Source organism: Ammospiza caudacuta, chromosome 9, assembly GCF_027887145.1.
Source record: "Ammospiza caudacuta isolate bAmmCau1 chromosome 9, bAmmCau1.pri, whole genome shotgun sequence".
In the NCBI taxonomy this organism is placed as follows: domain Eukaryota; kingdom Metazoa; phylum Chordata; class Aves; order Passeriformes; family Passerellidae; genus Ammospiza; species Ammospiza caudacuta.
The window spans coordinates 34,972,725-34,986,372 of record NC_080601.1 but is presented as its reverse complement, the minus strand read 5'-3'; the positions used below and the strand labels follow the sequence as shown (position 1 = coordinate 34,986,372).

The window sequence follows — 13,648 nt, the reverse complement described above, 5'->3', positions numbered from 1 at the left end:
GCTCCCGGTGCGGGTCCCGACGGGGCGGGGGGCGCGGGGCTCAGTAGTCGATCTTGTTGTAGAGGTTGTAGAGCGGTAAGGCCGAGAGGTTGCTGCCGGGGTAGTAGAGAGGAGCGGGGAAGGCGATGGACCGGGGCACCGGCACTCGCAGGAGGGAATTGTCTCTGAACACCAGCGGCATCCCCACCAGAGTCTGCGCCGAGGCGTGGGCCATGTTGGCCGCCTCCAGCTCGGCCGAGAGCTGCCGTTTCCACTTGTTCCTGCGGTTCTGGAACCACGTCTTCACCTGGGTCTCGGTGAGCTGCAGGCTGGAGGCCAGGCAGGCCCGCTCCGAGCTGCTCAGGTAGCGCTTCATGTCGAAGGTGGACTCCAGCTGATAGACCTGCGAGCGGCTGAACACCGTGCGCGTCTTCTTCTTGGCGGCGCCGGCCTGCCGGTCCCCGCCTTCGCGCTGCCGCTCCCCGCAGGACGGCGAGGAGGGTCCCAGCGGCTTCTCCTTCTCGTCCTTACAGTCCTGCTGGGGGGGCGAGAGGAAGGGCCCCCGCTCCCCGCTGCCCGCCGCCGCCGCTCCGCTCCCCTTGGCGCTGCCTGCAACAGAGCGACAGCGCGGGGGTCGCACGGCGGCCGGCACCGGGACCCCCGCCGGCCGAGACCCCCGGCCCGCAGGGAAAAAGCACCGGGGCGAGATCCCGGGCAGGCACCCGCCGCCTCTGCCCCCGGGGGAACACACAATCGACACAGGGGGAAGCGATCCCCTTCTGGGTATCCCTGTGCCCCCGATGGATGGACGGACGGATGGATGGATGGATGGATGGATGGATGGATGGATGGATGGATGGATGGACGGACAGGTGGGTGTGCGTGCCACAGTGAAAAGAGCTGAGTACCAATCTTCCTATCCGACACGAGCCGGCAAATTTTACTTTACAGCATGGCATTTCACAGACCGTTTATTCAGAAATAATGCTAAAAACTATAAATAAATAAGCACCGTTCTTCCCTGCGCCCGAGCGCTGTAATCAGAATCTAAGAAAACGAGCGTTATCCATCGCGCCGCATCCCTCGGGGAAATCAACGCCGGATGAGATGGAAAAGATTTTTTTTAAAAAACACCCAATTTTTCCTGGAATCCCTTCCTCCCCGCTTCCCCCACGGACGGCGCAAACACTCTGTGCCCCGAGACGGTGCGGCGTGCTCCCGCCTCCCTCTTCCCGGCGGGGGCCGGACCCGCGGCCCTTCCCGTCCGCCCCGTCCCATCCGTGCGCTACTCACCGAGACAGGTGAAGCTGAGGGGGGGCTGGTGCTTGCGGCACGCCTCGGCGGGGCCCTGAGCCTCGGGGCAGAAGCAGCCGCGGTGCTTCCAGCTCTCCTCCGGCTCCTCGTCCTCCGAGGACAGGGACAGGGTCCGGGCGCGGGCGGGCCAGGCGGGCGCTCTGTCTGCGGCTTCCCGGGGGGGCTCGGCGCTGCCGCTGCCCAGGATGGACTGGATGGTGAAAGTGGAGATGGGAGCAGCCGCCGGACAGCACTTGCTCGGCTCTTCTTTGCTGCTCATCCTGGGTTCATAAGAAAGCAGAGGAGGGAAGCCGTCGCTTTAGAGGGGCTGCGCGGGCGGGGGGTGCCCCGGCAGCCTGCGGGGAGCCGTCGGTGGGGGCAGTTTCGGGGGGCGCTGGGGGCGTGCGGCGGCCGGCTCTCCCCGCGCCGAGGCAGGCGGAATGCATGCTCCTTCCCCCGCGTCCCTATTGATCTGCGGGCGCCGGGCGGCGGGGCTTCATTTGCATGGAGGTGGCCTCCGCCGCGCCAATCACGGCGGCGGCGGACACGGAAAGTTTGGAAAGCCGCGGGCTCCGGGAATGGGGAGGCACGGGGGGGTGCACTGGAGCTGAAGGGGGGAACCCCCGGCGGGGACTCGCCGCTGTCCCCGGGGGCTAGGCTGACCCCGCGGCCCCGGAGGAGGGATGCTGGCCGCCCGCCATCCCTCCTGCCCTCCGCCTCGAGTGGGCGGCAGCGACGTGGGCTGAATGGCTCATGCCGCCCGGGGGGTGTCGGGATGAACACCTTGTGCATATCCGGGCATCTTTACCCTGCTCCTCATTAAACGAGGGAAAAAACCTGTCACGGTGTATGTTGCCTGCTTGGCAGCGATGGGAAACCTTCCAGAATCCGGGATTTGCGCTGCTGTGCTGCAGCCGGTGACAAATGTCCCAGGAAATGCCTCCCGCGTTTGGATCCCCGGGCCTGGAAGCCGTGGGGAGCAGGGAGGGAGGGTACGTGCCGCTGCATTTCCAAATAAACTTTGCCAGCACTCAGGGGCTCTTCCCCTCGGGCTGGGAATAAATCACAGCCACCGCAGCTCCTGCCCTCGGAGGGGACACCCGCAGGTGGCAGCTGCTGCGTCCCATCTGTCCCAAAGGGAACGCGGGGCCGAGGGCAAGGACCCCGCCGGGACCCAGCACCTTCCTTGGCGCAGACGGAGCCCCAGAGGCTCCCCAGGCCGCGGTGTTGGGGCCTGGAGCCGCTTTCCCCGGAGGTACCGGGTGGAGACCGAGCCCCGACGGCCGCCTGGCACCGGGAGCTGGGCCCTCCCTCCCATCGCCCTGGGAAGGCTCAGGAAGGAGCCCCGGTAACGGGGCCGGTGTGGAAAACACCAGCCTGGTCCCCGCATTGCCCCACGACCCCTGTCCCGGGCAGACCCTGCCGCCCTCTCCGCCTCCATTTCCCCGCTGCCGCCACTCCGGAGGGATGCGCTCCCTCCCTGGCCCTCCTCCCTGCGGACACCCGTGTCCGTGGGTCGGGCTGCCCCCGAGCCCGCCGCCATCCCCGGCCGGGGAGGATCCCGCAGAGGGGAGCGAGTGGGAAGCGCTGCTGCAGCTCGGAAATCCTGCTGGGTTTGGTCGCATCCGTGTCCAGGTGCAATGGCCTTGCCCTTGGCAGGGCCGTGGCACCGGGTTTTTAACCCCGGGTTGCCCGAGCAGGGTGGGGCGGGGGTCTCTGCGAGCTCCAGCTGTTGATTCCCTCTCTACAGAAATAATCCCTCCCCCCTTCCAAAAATTAAAAGAAAAAAAAAAAAAAGAAAAAGAAAAATCAAATAGAGGAAAGCAAAGAATGAGATGGAAATATACAAATCAATAGAGACAAATGTCAAGACGTTTTAAAATGACATTTTCATTAACTCCGAGTCACCATATTATGTCCGGTATATTGAATAAAGTACTTATAATATAATTAGGTATAGCGAGATGACGACTGTTACCCAGACCAGTGGCATAATCTTTAACTACTTAACTACTTGATAGACTCATTAATGGACTAATTGATTAGGAAAAGTGTTCCTGCTCCTCCTCTCCCTCTGAGGGGCAGGTGCTGTCCTGTTTTACCACATTAACCTTTTCAGTGCTTTTCAACAGGGTCGCGACACATTACAAATGGTCAGCTTTAATCATGATGTCAGCTCATTAACCCGGAAAGACCCCGCACTGAAATACAATTTAAGAAATCGTCCTTCATCCCGCTCTGCCGCCCCGGCTGGCCCCGCACGCAGACCCCACAGCCCTCCCGGGGCCAAAAGCCGTCCGGGGGACCTGCCCGAGCTGGGAGAGCCCCCGAGCGCTGCCAGCCCTCGGATCCTGCGCGGGGACGGGCCCGGAGCAGCGAGGGAAGGCGACACAGGGGACATCCCCCGACGTGACACTGCGGTGGCACCGCTGCCTCCAGCTCCATGGGCAGCTCCGTGCCTTCGAATGCCACCAGCACAGCGCGGCCCTGGCACAGCGCGGCCCTGGCACTGCCCTCCCTTCCCCACGGAGCGCGTCCTGCCCGTGGGAGCCGCGCGAGTGGCGGCGGCCGGGCCGAGGGGACGCCCCGAGTTTGGATGCTGGGCGGGCCGGGACGGAGAAGCGCTGCGGGCAGCTCGGAAACCTCCAGAGTTTCCCTAAAATGAGTAAAAATTTCCCCGAAATGAGTATTTAAGCCAAACTTGTGAAGCGGCCGCTCCGCTCGGGAGGGAGGGAAGCCAAGCGGGTTCTGCGGGATGCCGCGGTCGGGAAGGGAGGAACGGCGGCTCGGAGCGGCCCAGCCGCGCTCTCATTAGCATCTGATCAAATATTCATCAGGCCAGGGGCTGCGGGCCGCGGGAAGGGTTTTGCGAGGGGGCGACCCGCAGCTCCGTCCCGTCGGGGCAGCGATGATCAAACGGCGCGGCAAAGATAAACTTTGAAAGACAGAGCGAACGCTTAAAGTTTAGATCTCCAGATTATTACAATGCTCGATATTAAAGTGGCCCTGAGCAAGCTTTCAAAGGGAGCCTAATAAAAATTGATCTCCGCTGCTTTTGCAGCACTCGGAAAATAGGCTTGTTGAGCGGCCGTAATATCGGGAGAAGGTTCCCTCTGAAATGACAGATGAAGTCATAAACAAGTTTGATCTTGGAATCAAGCTTCGATAAATATTAAACACAGTCCCCTTTACACGTGTGGATTATGATATATGGCGCGTCCAAACTTTAAAATAAGGAAATACCAGAGAAAATGATCTCAATAAATTTTCTAAGTATAAACGTTGATTATGTTTCGATTTTCATTCAAGAGCCTCTGCTGCTCGTTTTTTGGTGCAAATGACATCTCGCAATAGGCTTTTGGGGAAAAGGGCTCCCTATTTGAAAAAGAGAGCCCTAGAGGTGTACAATTTATGTAATCTGTGGCTGGAAAATGAATCGTGTAATTTATTGGAAAACAGAAAGTCATGAAGATTGGATCAGCATAGCCTATCCAAGGCCCCCTATCCATCAAGTTCCAATTAACAACCTAACCAGAGAGCTTTAATGTGTTTCCAATCTAGTGGCCTGATAGACTCATCAATTCCTCTGGGAGAAATTAAGAAAATCGACCGCCCCTTGGCGTTGTAGTGTCATTCCTTTCTGCAACTATATGTCAAATTAAAAACACAATTAAAATTTAAACTGTTTCAATCAGAGGGTGCCCTGCAACCTATGTTTCACTTAATAGAACTTTGATGAAAATCTGATGGTTCCACTCTATCATGAAGGCGAATAGAGCTGAGGAGAGCAAGAGATTCTTTATATTTATTTAAAATACCGGAGCTCAGGAGAGCCGAGACCAGGTGACCAAACCTGGGGGAAGCGGAGGTTTCATTCCCCGCGAGTGACCGGCGGGGCCGCTCCGCGCTGCGCTGGGCGACACGCGGGGGGACAGCCGCCCCACGGCCCCTTCCAGCCCCCTTCCACGGAGTTTGAAATCGCTCCGATCGAGGGGATTGGCTGATTTGGGCGCTAAAATATGCACGGGCAGCTCGGCAGAGCCACCAAGGCCCCGGGCGCGGGCTGCGCTCCCCGCGGTGCCCCCGCGCCCCTGGGGGCTGCCCGCAGGATCCGCGTCCCCTTCACTTGATATTCATCTAAACAGCTTCAGAAGTGTCCGCTGGGCAGCTTTGGGGGCTTCCCGGGGCTCTGATCCCGGGAGAGGTTTTATCGGTGCGGAGCGGAGCGAGGGAGGCTCGGGCGAGCCGCTCCCCGCACGCAGGGCGCGCTCGCACCGCTCCCTTCCCTCCTACATAAGTTTTCCTATTTTTTCCTTATTTTTGAGGTGATTCTGACCCCTCAAACCACGCTTTCGGGTAGGTGAAGGTCCGCGGGGACGGCGGCGACAGGTCCCACCGGCCGGTCCCCAATCATATGGGAGCGGCGAGAGAATAATTTGGATGCGGGAGAACAAACCAAGGTCATCAACACCGCCGAAAGAGCGCAGGAACAATAGATTCATTTGAAACAATATTTTACAGACGTTTTACGATCAATATGAACTGAAGCATTATGCTGTACCAATCTGTTAATGCTCTTAATGGTCTTCTCATTCCGTTAGCACACTATGCCAAGTCGATAGAGTAAAGTGATTATTACAGAGACACTTGCAGCATATTTGGGAAAAAAAAAACCCTGAAACCCAAACCCACAGGGTTTTCCACCACTGTTTTAAAGCGGGATTATTCCCTCGGAGCGGCTCCGCGTGTCCCCACCTCTGCCGCCCTGCAGACACCGACAGCAGAATCAAACATTTCCCACCGACCTGTACCAGAAAATTTGAGAATATTCGGCTAAAACAAAAAAAAAAAAAAAAAAAGAATTTATCAATAATAATTAGGATAAAAAATACCAACCTCCCAACGTGGGTCGCCGGGAGCGTGCGGCTGCTGGAGGGGCCGGACCGCTCCTGCCGCAGCCTCCGCAAAGCAAAACTCTTCTGAATCCCCAAATCTGGTGGCCGGGAAGTTTATATCTTTCCCCCCGCTGTTTGCTATACACAGCAACCCCCTATTTACTACCAAATAAAAGAAATACATGTGTGTTTCGACCACAAACAGGCGAGCTAGTTCTGTTCAGCCCTGCTCAAAACAGTGGCCGAGAAGAACCGCGTTATCTCTCCAATTGCAAACAAAGGCAGAGATTTGCCGAGCGCGGCTGCAGCAGTAAACACGAGTGGTCGCGGAGTTGCCAACAGCCGAGAAGATCGAAGCAACTTTCTTTGAATCGCCCCCACCTCCCCGACAGAGAGTTTTTGTTTCTGTGAAGATGATTTTCCTTCCACCGCTCAAAGCGATTGCTTTCACTCCATCCCAGAGTGATGCGGGACCTCCAGAAAGTTTAAGCGGGGCCAGAGGTGCGGGAGGAGGGGGTGGGGGTTCCCTTGGCAGTCTGTCCCGCTCTTGTCCCGCTCCTGTCCCGCTCCAGGTCGGCGCTCCCCGCCCGGAGCGCAGCGAGGAGCGCCGGGGCTGGCGGAGCCCTCGCCGCTTCTCCTCGAAGGGAGAAACGGAACCTTTCGCTTCGCGTTTCGCTGGATCCTTGAGGGATAGGATGGAGTTTGGGGACACCTCCTGAAGGCTCGAGAAAAGCCTGAGCGCCGGGCCGGGCTCGCTGCGGATGCGGGCGAAAGGAGCATCCTGCTGTCCCGCTCCGAGCCGTCCCTCCCGGCCGGGCTGTGGGGAGCTCCGGCTGCGGGAGGGGGGCAGCGGACCGGGCTCACCGAGCCTCGGCCCACGGCCCAGCTTCACCGCCAGCTCTCACAGCATCCGCCTGCTGTCGATCCCGCCGTGTGCAAGCGGGAAGCAGAAAAGCTGGGATCTGCTGAGAATGCTTAGTTTCTTTCTTTCTTTCTTTTTTTTTTTTTTTTTTTCCATCCTTAATAATGATTTTAAAAAATCCTGCCGAGCCCCATCAACCCCACCGAGACCACGGTTCCCCCGGGAAATGCCCGTGACAGTCCCGGGACGGAGCCGCCGCCCGCTGCCCGCACCCGCGCAAAGGCCGCGCCGCGGAACCGGGGCCGCGCTGCTTCCATCGGCTCCTTCCTGTGCTGGGAGACGGCCAGGAGGCTCCGGAATCGTTTTCTGAGCGCTGACCAGAAATAAATGAGCTTTTTTTCCTTGCCGTTTGATAACATCGTGCTGCCGCGCTGTAAAATGGAAAGACGTATTTACTATGACAACAATATTTTTAATGGGCTGCAAGCGACTTGTCCCAAAGTTGGTACTGCAAACAGCAAAGGCATCGCTCTGTTTGTAGGCGACACAGCCAGCACCGCGTTTTGACCCCGAAATTCTGTTTATTTTTCATTTACGACCCATTGCCAGGGTTTTTATCCCAAACGAAAAGAAACCGCGGGATTATCTTTTCGCAACGCTGAGTTTTATTTTGATTTCTTTGGCCCCAAATCCTGCCCTCGGCGCTATCAACACGTCGATTCGGGCCAATCTGCGGCAAGCGGAGAGCGATCCTCTCTCCAAATAAACCCTGCCGGGGCTTGGAACACGCGTGACGGCCGCGGCCGTGGGCACAGGGCTGGGGCACCGTGGGGCAGGAGGGGCACGGGGGGCGCAGGGGAAGGGGCGCCGGGAGTTCAGGGAAAGCCCTCGGGGGGGAGGCGGCGCTCCCATGGGCAGGGACCCCCCCGCTGCCCCCTCCCAGCCCTGCGACCCTCGCTCGGGGCGAGCCGGGCACCGTGAGCCCCGGGGCTGCACCAAGGCAGGCTTCCCATCCCCGTCCCTCTGCCCATCCCCGTCCTTCTGTCCATCCCCGTTCTTCTGCCCATCCCTTCCCTCTGTCCGTCCCCGTCCTTCTGCCCATCCCCATCCTTCTGCCCATCCCGTCCCCTCTGCATCCCCGCTCCAAGGAGATTTCCCCATCAGGATCGGCTCCGTGCCTACCCGCAGCCCCGCAGCTCACACACAACATTTGACTTATTTTGTTATTCCCACTTTCCCCCCACCCCACATGTTGTTGTTTATTTATCTTCTTTTTTTTTTTTTAATTATTATTTTTTTCCGCCCGAAACCACACTTTAAAAATGATAAGGAACGGGTTTTATTGATTTTTTTTTTTTTTTGCACCACAACATTAAGTTTATAACAATATAGGTTGTTTTAAAAATAGGACCGATCCCTAACAGAAAGCGAGAGGGCAGGGGATACAACTGAAATTGGAAAACAAAATTTAAAATCGAACAAAGAAAAGAAATCAACTGACCCAAACCCTTGGGAAGACAGCAAACAATTGTCAGACAACAGGTGAGCAGACACTAAGACAGAGAGAGACTAGAGGTGTCCACTCCTCACTTGATTTCTGCCTATTAAAATCCACATACTCAATGGACTTTAGAAGAAAACTGTACATCATATCAAATAAATTAAAATTCCCCTAAAGTTGATTGTCCTTCACTTAAAGCGCCCAGCTCACCGAATCTCCCTTATTTATTCGCATAAGCCGGGCTGATGCTAATTCCCATGCCCTGCTCCTCTCTTCTCACTTTCCTTCGCTTTTAAATCTTTTTTATTTCATTTTGCACAACATGAAGAAACGCAATTTTACAATGCTAAAAACCCTTTCCTCACCATTCAAATAAAAGCAGTGCTTTAAGAATCGTCGTACAATATTGCACAGTTCAAAAGTACAATAATATTAATAATAATAATAATAATTAGTATTACAAAAGAAAGCAAAAGGGCACAGATTCCCCCCCCCCCCCCCCCCCCCCCCCAGATACCGAAATAACTTTACAAGGAAAAAAACCCGAAACGACCCGACAACTAGGAAAACAAGAATTATAAACAAGAATTAAAAATGTCTAAGTAAACGATAATAAATAAGGGTCACTCAAAGCGTGCGAGTGTATTTAACCGTTCACTTTGAGGCTGTATTTCTTGCTCGTGAAAGTCTCATGGCAGAAACCGAAAGGTACAAAACGTGGGCAAGCAAAGAGGCAAAGGTCTGCTTAAATGAAAAGCCGTGGTCGATGAAGTTTGAGTCACGACAGGATCAGGAGCCTGAACAATTATTTGGAGGCAGAAGGAGAGATCCGAAAGGAACAGAAATTCAGCTTCCCGTTAGCGTTTGGCAAATCTCGAGGAGTGGCCTGGGACCATTCGTTTTATTTTATTACTATCCCTTTTTTCCCCGTTTTTTTTTCTTTTTTTTTTCTTTTTTTTTTTCCTTTTTCATTTTTTTTTTTTTTTTTTTTTTTTTTTACAAAAATAAAACTAAAGCCACCGAGAGAGAGAGCGAGACCATCGCGGTTTTCATCCACGTTTACAAAAGGTGTGACAGCTCCAGGGTTCTCTACAAGCCCCCGCTTTCATTTCCCTCATTTTCGTTTCCCTCCCCCCCCCCGCCAGATTTTTAATCTCTTTTTCTTATTATCTTTTTTTTTCTTGTTTTCCTCCTAAATTTCCGCGGCTTTCCTCCTACCCCCACCCGCCGAGGGGTCCCCCCAGCCCCGCACTCGTGTCCCCCGGCCGGGCGCCCCGCACGGGGGGCTGCGGTACTCACAGGCGGCCGGGTGCCTTGCGCGCCTCTCCGCGCCCCTCCCGGGCTCACACGGGCCGCAGCAGCGGCACGGAGGTGACCACGGGGTGCGAGTAATAGACGGGGTGAGGGAAGGTGAGCAGGGGCTGCGTGCCGGGGGCTCCGCCGCCCCCCGCGCCCCCCTCCGCGCCCGAGTTCTCGTGGTAGAGGATGGGGACGCGCACGATGCGCTGCGCGGCCGCGTGGCTCAGGTTGGCCGCCTCCAGCTCGGCCGCCAGCTGCCGCTTCCACTTGTTGCGGCGGTTCTGGAACCAAATCTTCACCTGGGTCTCTGTCAGGTGCAGCGAGGCGGCCAGGCCGGCGCGCTCCGAGCTGCTCAGGTAGCGCTTCATGTCGAAGGTGGACTCCAGCTGGAAGACCTGCGAGCGGCTGAACACCGTGCGCGTCTTCTTCTTGCGGCACGGCTTCTTCTCGGGGCTCTCCTCCCGCTTCTTCCAGTCCTCCGCGCCTCCCTCCTTCTTGGCCTCCTCCGAGTCGCTCTCCTCCAGGACGATCTCGTCGGGGCTCTTGGAGTCCAGCTCCTTCTGCTCCCCCTCCGCCTTCAGCAGCGGCTCCGGGGAGTCCCGGTCGGTGACCGAGGCGGGGGACGAGTCCCTCAGCAGCGATTTCTCTGCGGCTGGATGGGGAAGGACGGAGCGGGGCGTGAAGAGGGGGGACACGAGGGACACAAAGAGACACCTTCACCCCCCAGGCCCCGCGTCCCGTTCGGCCGGATCCCCGCGCCACCCCGCGCCCCGCCGCCCCCGGGCCCCGCCGCTCCGCCGGGGAGGGACGGAGGGAAGGAAGGAGCGATGGAAGTTGCGGGGACGGTACCTTCCGTGCGGGGCAGGTGCGCTCCGGCCGGCGTCAGGGCGTAGGGGTACCACCAGGTCTGGGCGCGCTCCAGGCAGTGCGCGCTCAGGGCGAAGCGCGGCGCCGGGATCTCGAAGCGGGGAAAGGCGAGGTCGCCCACCTGCGAGAGGGCGAAGCCGGCGCCGTCCACCGCCGCCTTGCCCGAGGGGGCGAACAGCGCCCGCGGCTGCTTGGGGGGCGCCTTGGGGGGGCCGCCGTTGAGCAGGTTCTTGATGTAGAAGGACTCCTTGGGGGGAGGCGGAGGGGCGCTGGGCGGCTCCTGCCCGGTCTCCGGCATCCTCCGCTGCCCGCCCGGCTCCTGGCCGCCGCTGGCCCCGCAGCCCGCGCCCGGCGCGCAGGTGGCGGCTCCCGGCGGCGCGGGGGACAGGCGCGGCGGGGCGGCGTGGGAGCGCGGCGGCGGGGCCGGCCGGGGGCCCCTCGCATGGGGGGGCGGCAGCGCGGGGGGCCGGGGGGACCCGCGCAGCCCGCGGCACCGGGGCGCTGCTGCGGGCAGGCGGAGAGCCGGGGTCGTCGCTGCCGCCGCCGCCGCCGCCTCCCGCCGCCGCTGCTGCTGCGTCAACCTGACGCCGGATGCTAATGATGAAATCAAAATGTCATCCCCGTTCCGCGCGGGGAGCACGCGGCGATTGGGCACGCACAAAGGCGAATGGGATCAGGCGGGAGGCGGCGGGAGGAGAACGCTCCGCGCAGCCCCTGCTCGCAGCCGCCCCGGCCCCCCCGCCCGACGCGCCGCCGTGCCCGGAGGCGGCGACCGCCCGCCCGCCCGTCCGTGGCGTTTGCGGAGTCCAATTAGGCAGCGAGCGGGGCCGGGCCGGCGGCACAAAGGGAGCGGCGCGGCGGCAGCGGCGGCGGGCGAATGGCACGGGCCGCGCCGCTCCTGCCTCAAAACCGCCCCCGCCCCGCCGCGCCGCCCCCCGCGCCCCCGCCCCGCGCCGCCGGCAACAAAAGCCGCCCGCGGCCGGGGGGGGAGCGGGCCGGGCCGGGCCCCGCCGGGATACCGGGCACCGGACAGGCTCCGGCCGCAACGCGCTCCGTTCCGCTCCGCTCCGCCGCGGGGCACAAACGACTGAGCGGGCGGCTGCGGGGCTGGGGCTGTGGGGTGGCGGGACAGCTCTGCCCCGACGGTGCCGGTGCCCTCCGCACCGCGGGCAGCCCTGCCGCCTCTCCGGGGCCGCCGGGACACGTCGAGACCGCGGCGGAGCGGCGACCCGAGCCCGCCGCTGGTGGGCTCAGGGCAGGAGGCGGCGGGATTCGTTCCTGCCCCAATCCCGGAATTCGTTCCTGCCCTGCTCCTGGGCTTCGAGCTCCGGGCGCTCCCGGGATCGATCCCTACCGCTCTCGGAACACGGTGCTTCTAGGATCCATCCGTGCCGCTCTGCGCGTTCGGGCACGGGGCGATCCCGGGATCCATCACTGCCCCGTTCCCGAGATCCATCCCTGCCCGTTCCCAGTTCCATTCCTGCCCCCAGTTCCATTCCTGCCCCCAGTTCCATTCCTGCCCCCAGTTCCCAGATTCGTCCCCGCTCTTCCCGGTTCCATCTCTGCCCCGCTCGCTGATCCATCCCCACTGTTCCCGGTTCCATCCCTGCCCCGTTCCCGGCTCCATTTCTGCCCCGTTCCCAGTTCCATCCCCGCCGCTCCCGGGATCCATCCCTGCCCCATTCCCGGTTCTATGCCTGCCCCGTTCCCGGCTCCGTCCCTGCTATTCCCCGTTCCATCCCTGCCCCATTCCCGGTTCCGTCCCCGTCGCTCCTGGGGTCCGGGCGCAGGGCGCCCCCTGGCGGGCCCGGAGCGCTCCCTGCACCGCCCGGGACACCGGGAACCGCGACGGGAGCCCCGGTAGGGCCGGAATGCCGCGTACTGCCCGCCCGTACCCGGGGAGGGAAGGGAAGAAAGGGAAGAAAATGAAGAGAAGGAAGAGAAGGAAGGAAGAGAAGGAAGAGAAGGAAGAGAGGGAAGAGAAGGAAGAGAAGGAAGAGAAGGAAGGAAGAGAAGGAAGAGAAGGAAGAGAAGGAAGAGAAGGAAGGAAGAGAAGGAAGGAAGAGAAGGAAGAGAAGGAAGAGAAGGAAGAGAAGGAAGAGAGGGAAGAGAAGGAAGAGAGGGAAGAGAAGGAAGAGAAGGAAGAGAAGGAAGGAAGAGAAGGAAGGAAGAGAAGGAAGAGAGGGAAGAGAAGGAAGAGAGGGAAGAGAAGGAAGAGAGGGAAGGGAAGGGAAGGAAGGAAGGAAGGAAGGAAGGAAGGAAGGAAGGAAGGAAGGAAGGAAGGAAGGAAGGAAGGAAGGAAGGAAGGAAGGAAGGAAGGAAGGAAGGAAGGAAGGAAGGAAGGAAGGAAGGAAGGAAGGAAGGAAGGAAGGAAGGAAGGAAGGAAGGAAGGAAGGAAGGAAGGAAGGAAGGAAGGAAGGAAGGATCAGTTCTGGCATCCTTCTAAACATTTGAAACACCTTTGAGCGTGCCCTGCACAAATCTGCCCTGGCACACGCAGAGCTCTGGACTCAGACGTGCTCACATGTGCATAGAGAGCAACAATCTCTACTTCTAAATATTTTAATGCCTTGATCAAATCTACCTGGTTTTTCTTGCTATTTCGTTTTAGAGACATCCACTTGGCAATTTGAAACGAGACATTTTTTAATCTGGATCAAACTGCCCAGGAGTCTTTCCTCCTCCTGAGCACTTGGGGTTATAGATAGAGGGAGAATTTGTACAGAACCAGTCACACAACATTTTTGGCTGCAACAGACATGGTGGTTCATGTACCTTCCACACATCTTGGGGATGGGGTCTCAGCAATTGATACTTTGCAGAAATATTCTGTTATTAACAACTGTTTCTTGTTCCTGCTCTGGTTAACAGCTTAAAGCACCTGGTAAAGAAAAGGTCGTTGGGAATTTTGCAAAGAAATGTTGTTTCTCTGAGAATATCCCTTAACTCTGG

General features: G+C 58.9%; 2 protein-coding genes across 2 annotated transcripts; both read right to left on the bottom strand.

Annotated features, from left to right (window-relative positions):
* Nucleotides 1–40: 40 nt before the first annotated feature.
* On the bottom strand, nt 41–1,552 carry HMX2 (H6 family homeobox 2). Its single transcript, XM_058810838.1, has 2 exons — nt 1,273–1,552; nt 41–588 (listed from the first exon to the last, which is right to left on the bottom strand). The coding sequence occupies exons 1-2, from the start codon at nt 1,550–1,552 to the stop codon at nt 41–43; spliced, it is 828 nt and encodes a 275-aa protein (XP_058666821.1).
* Nucleotides 1,553–9,873: 8,321 nt separating this feature from the next.
* HMX3 (H6 family homeobox 3) lies at nt 9,874–10,994 on the bottom strand. The gene is made up of 2 exons (XM_058810810.1): nt 10,679–10,994; nt 9,874–10,481 (listed from the first exon to the last, which is right to left on the bottom strand). Exons 1-2 carry the CDS (start codon nt 10,992–10,994, stop codon nt 9,874–9,876), a joined length of 924 nt encoding a protein of 307 aa, XP_058666793.1.
* Nucleotides 10,995–13,648: the final 2,654 nt, after the last annotated feature.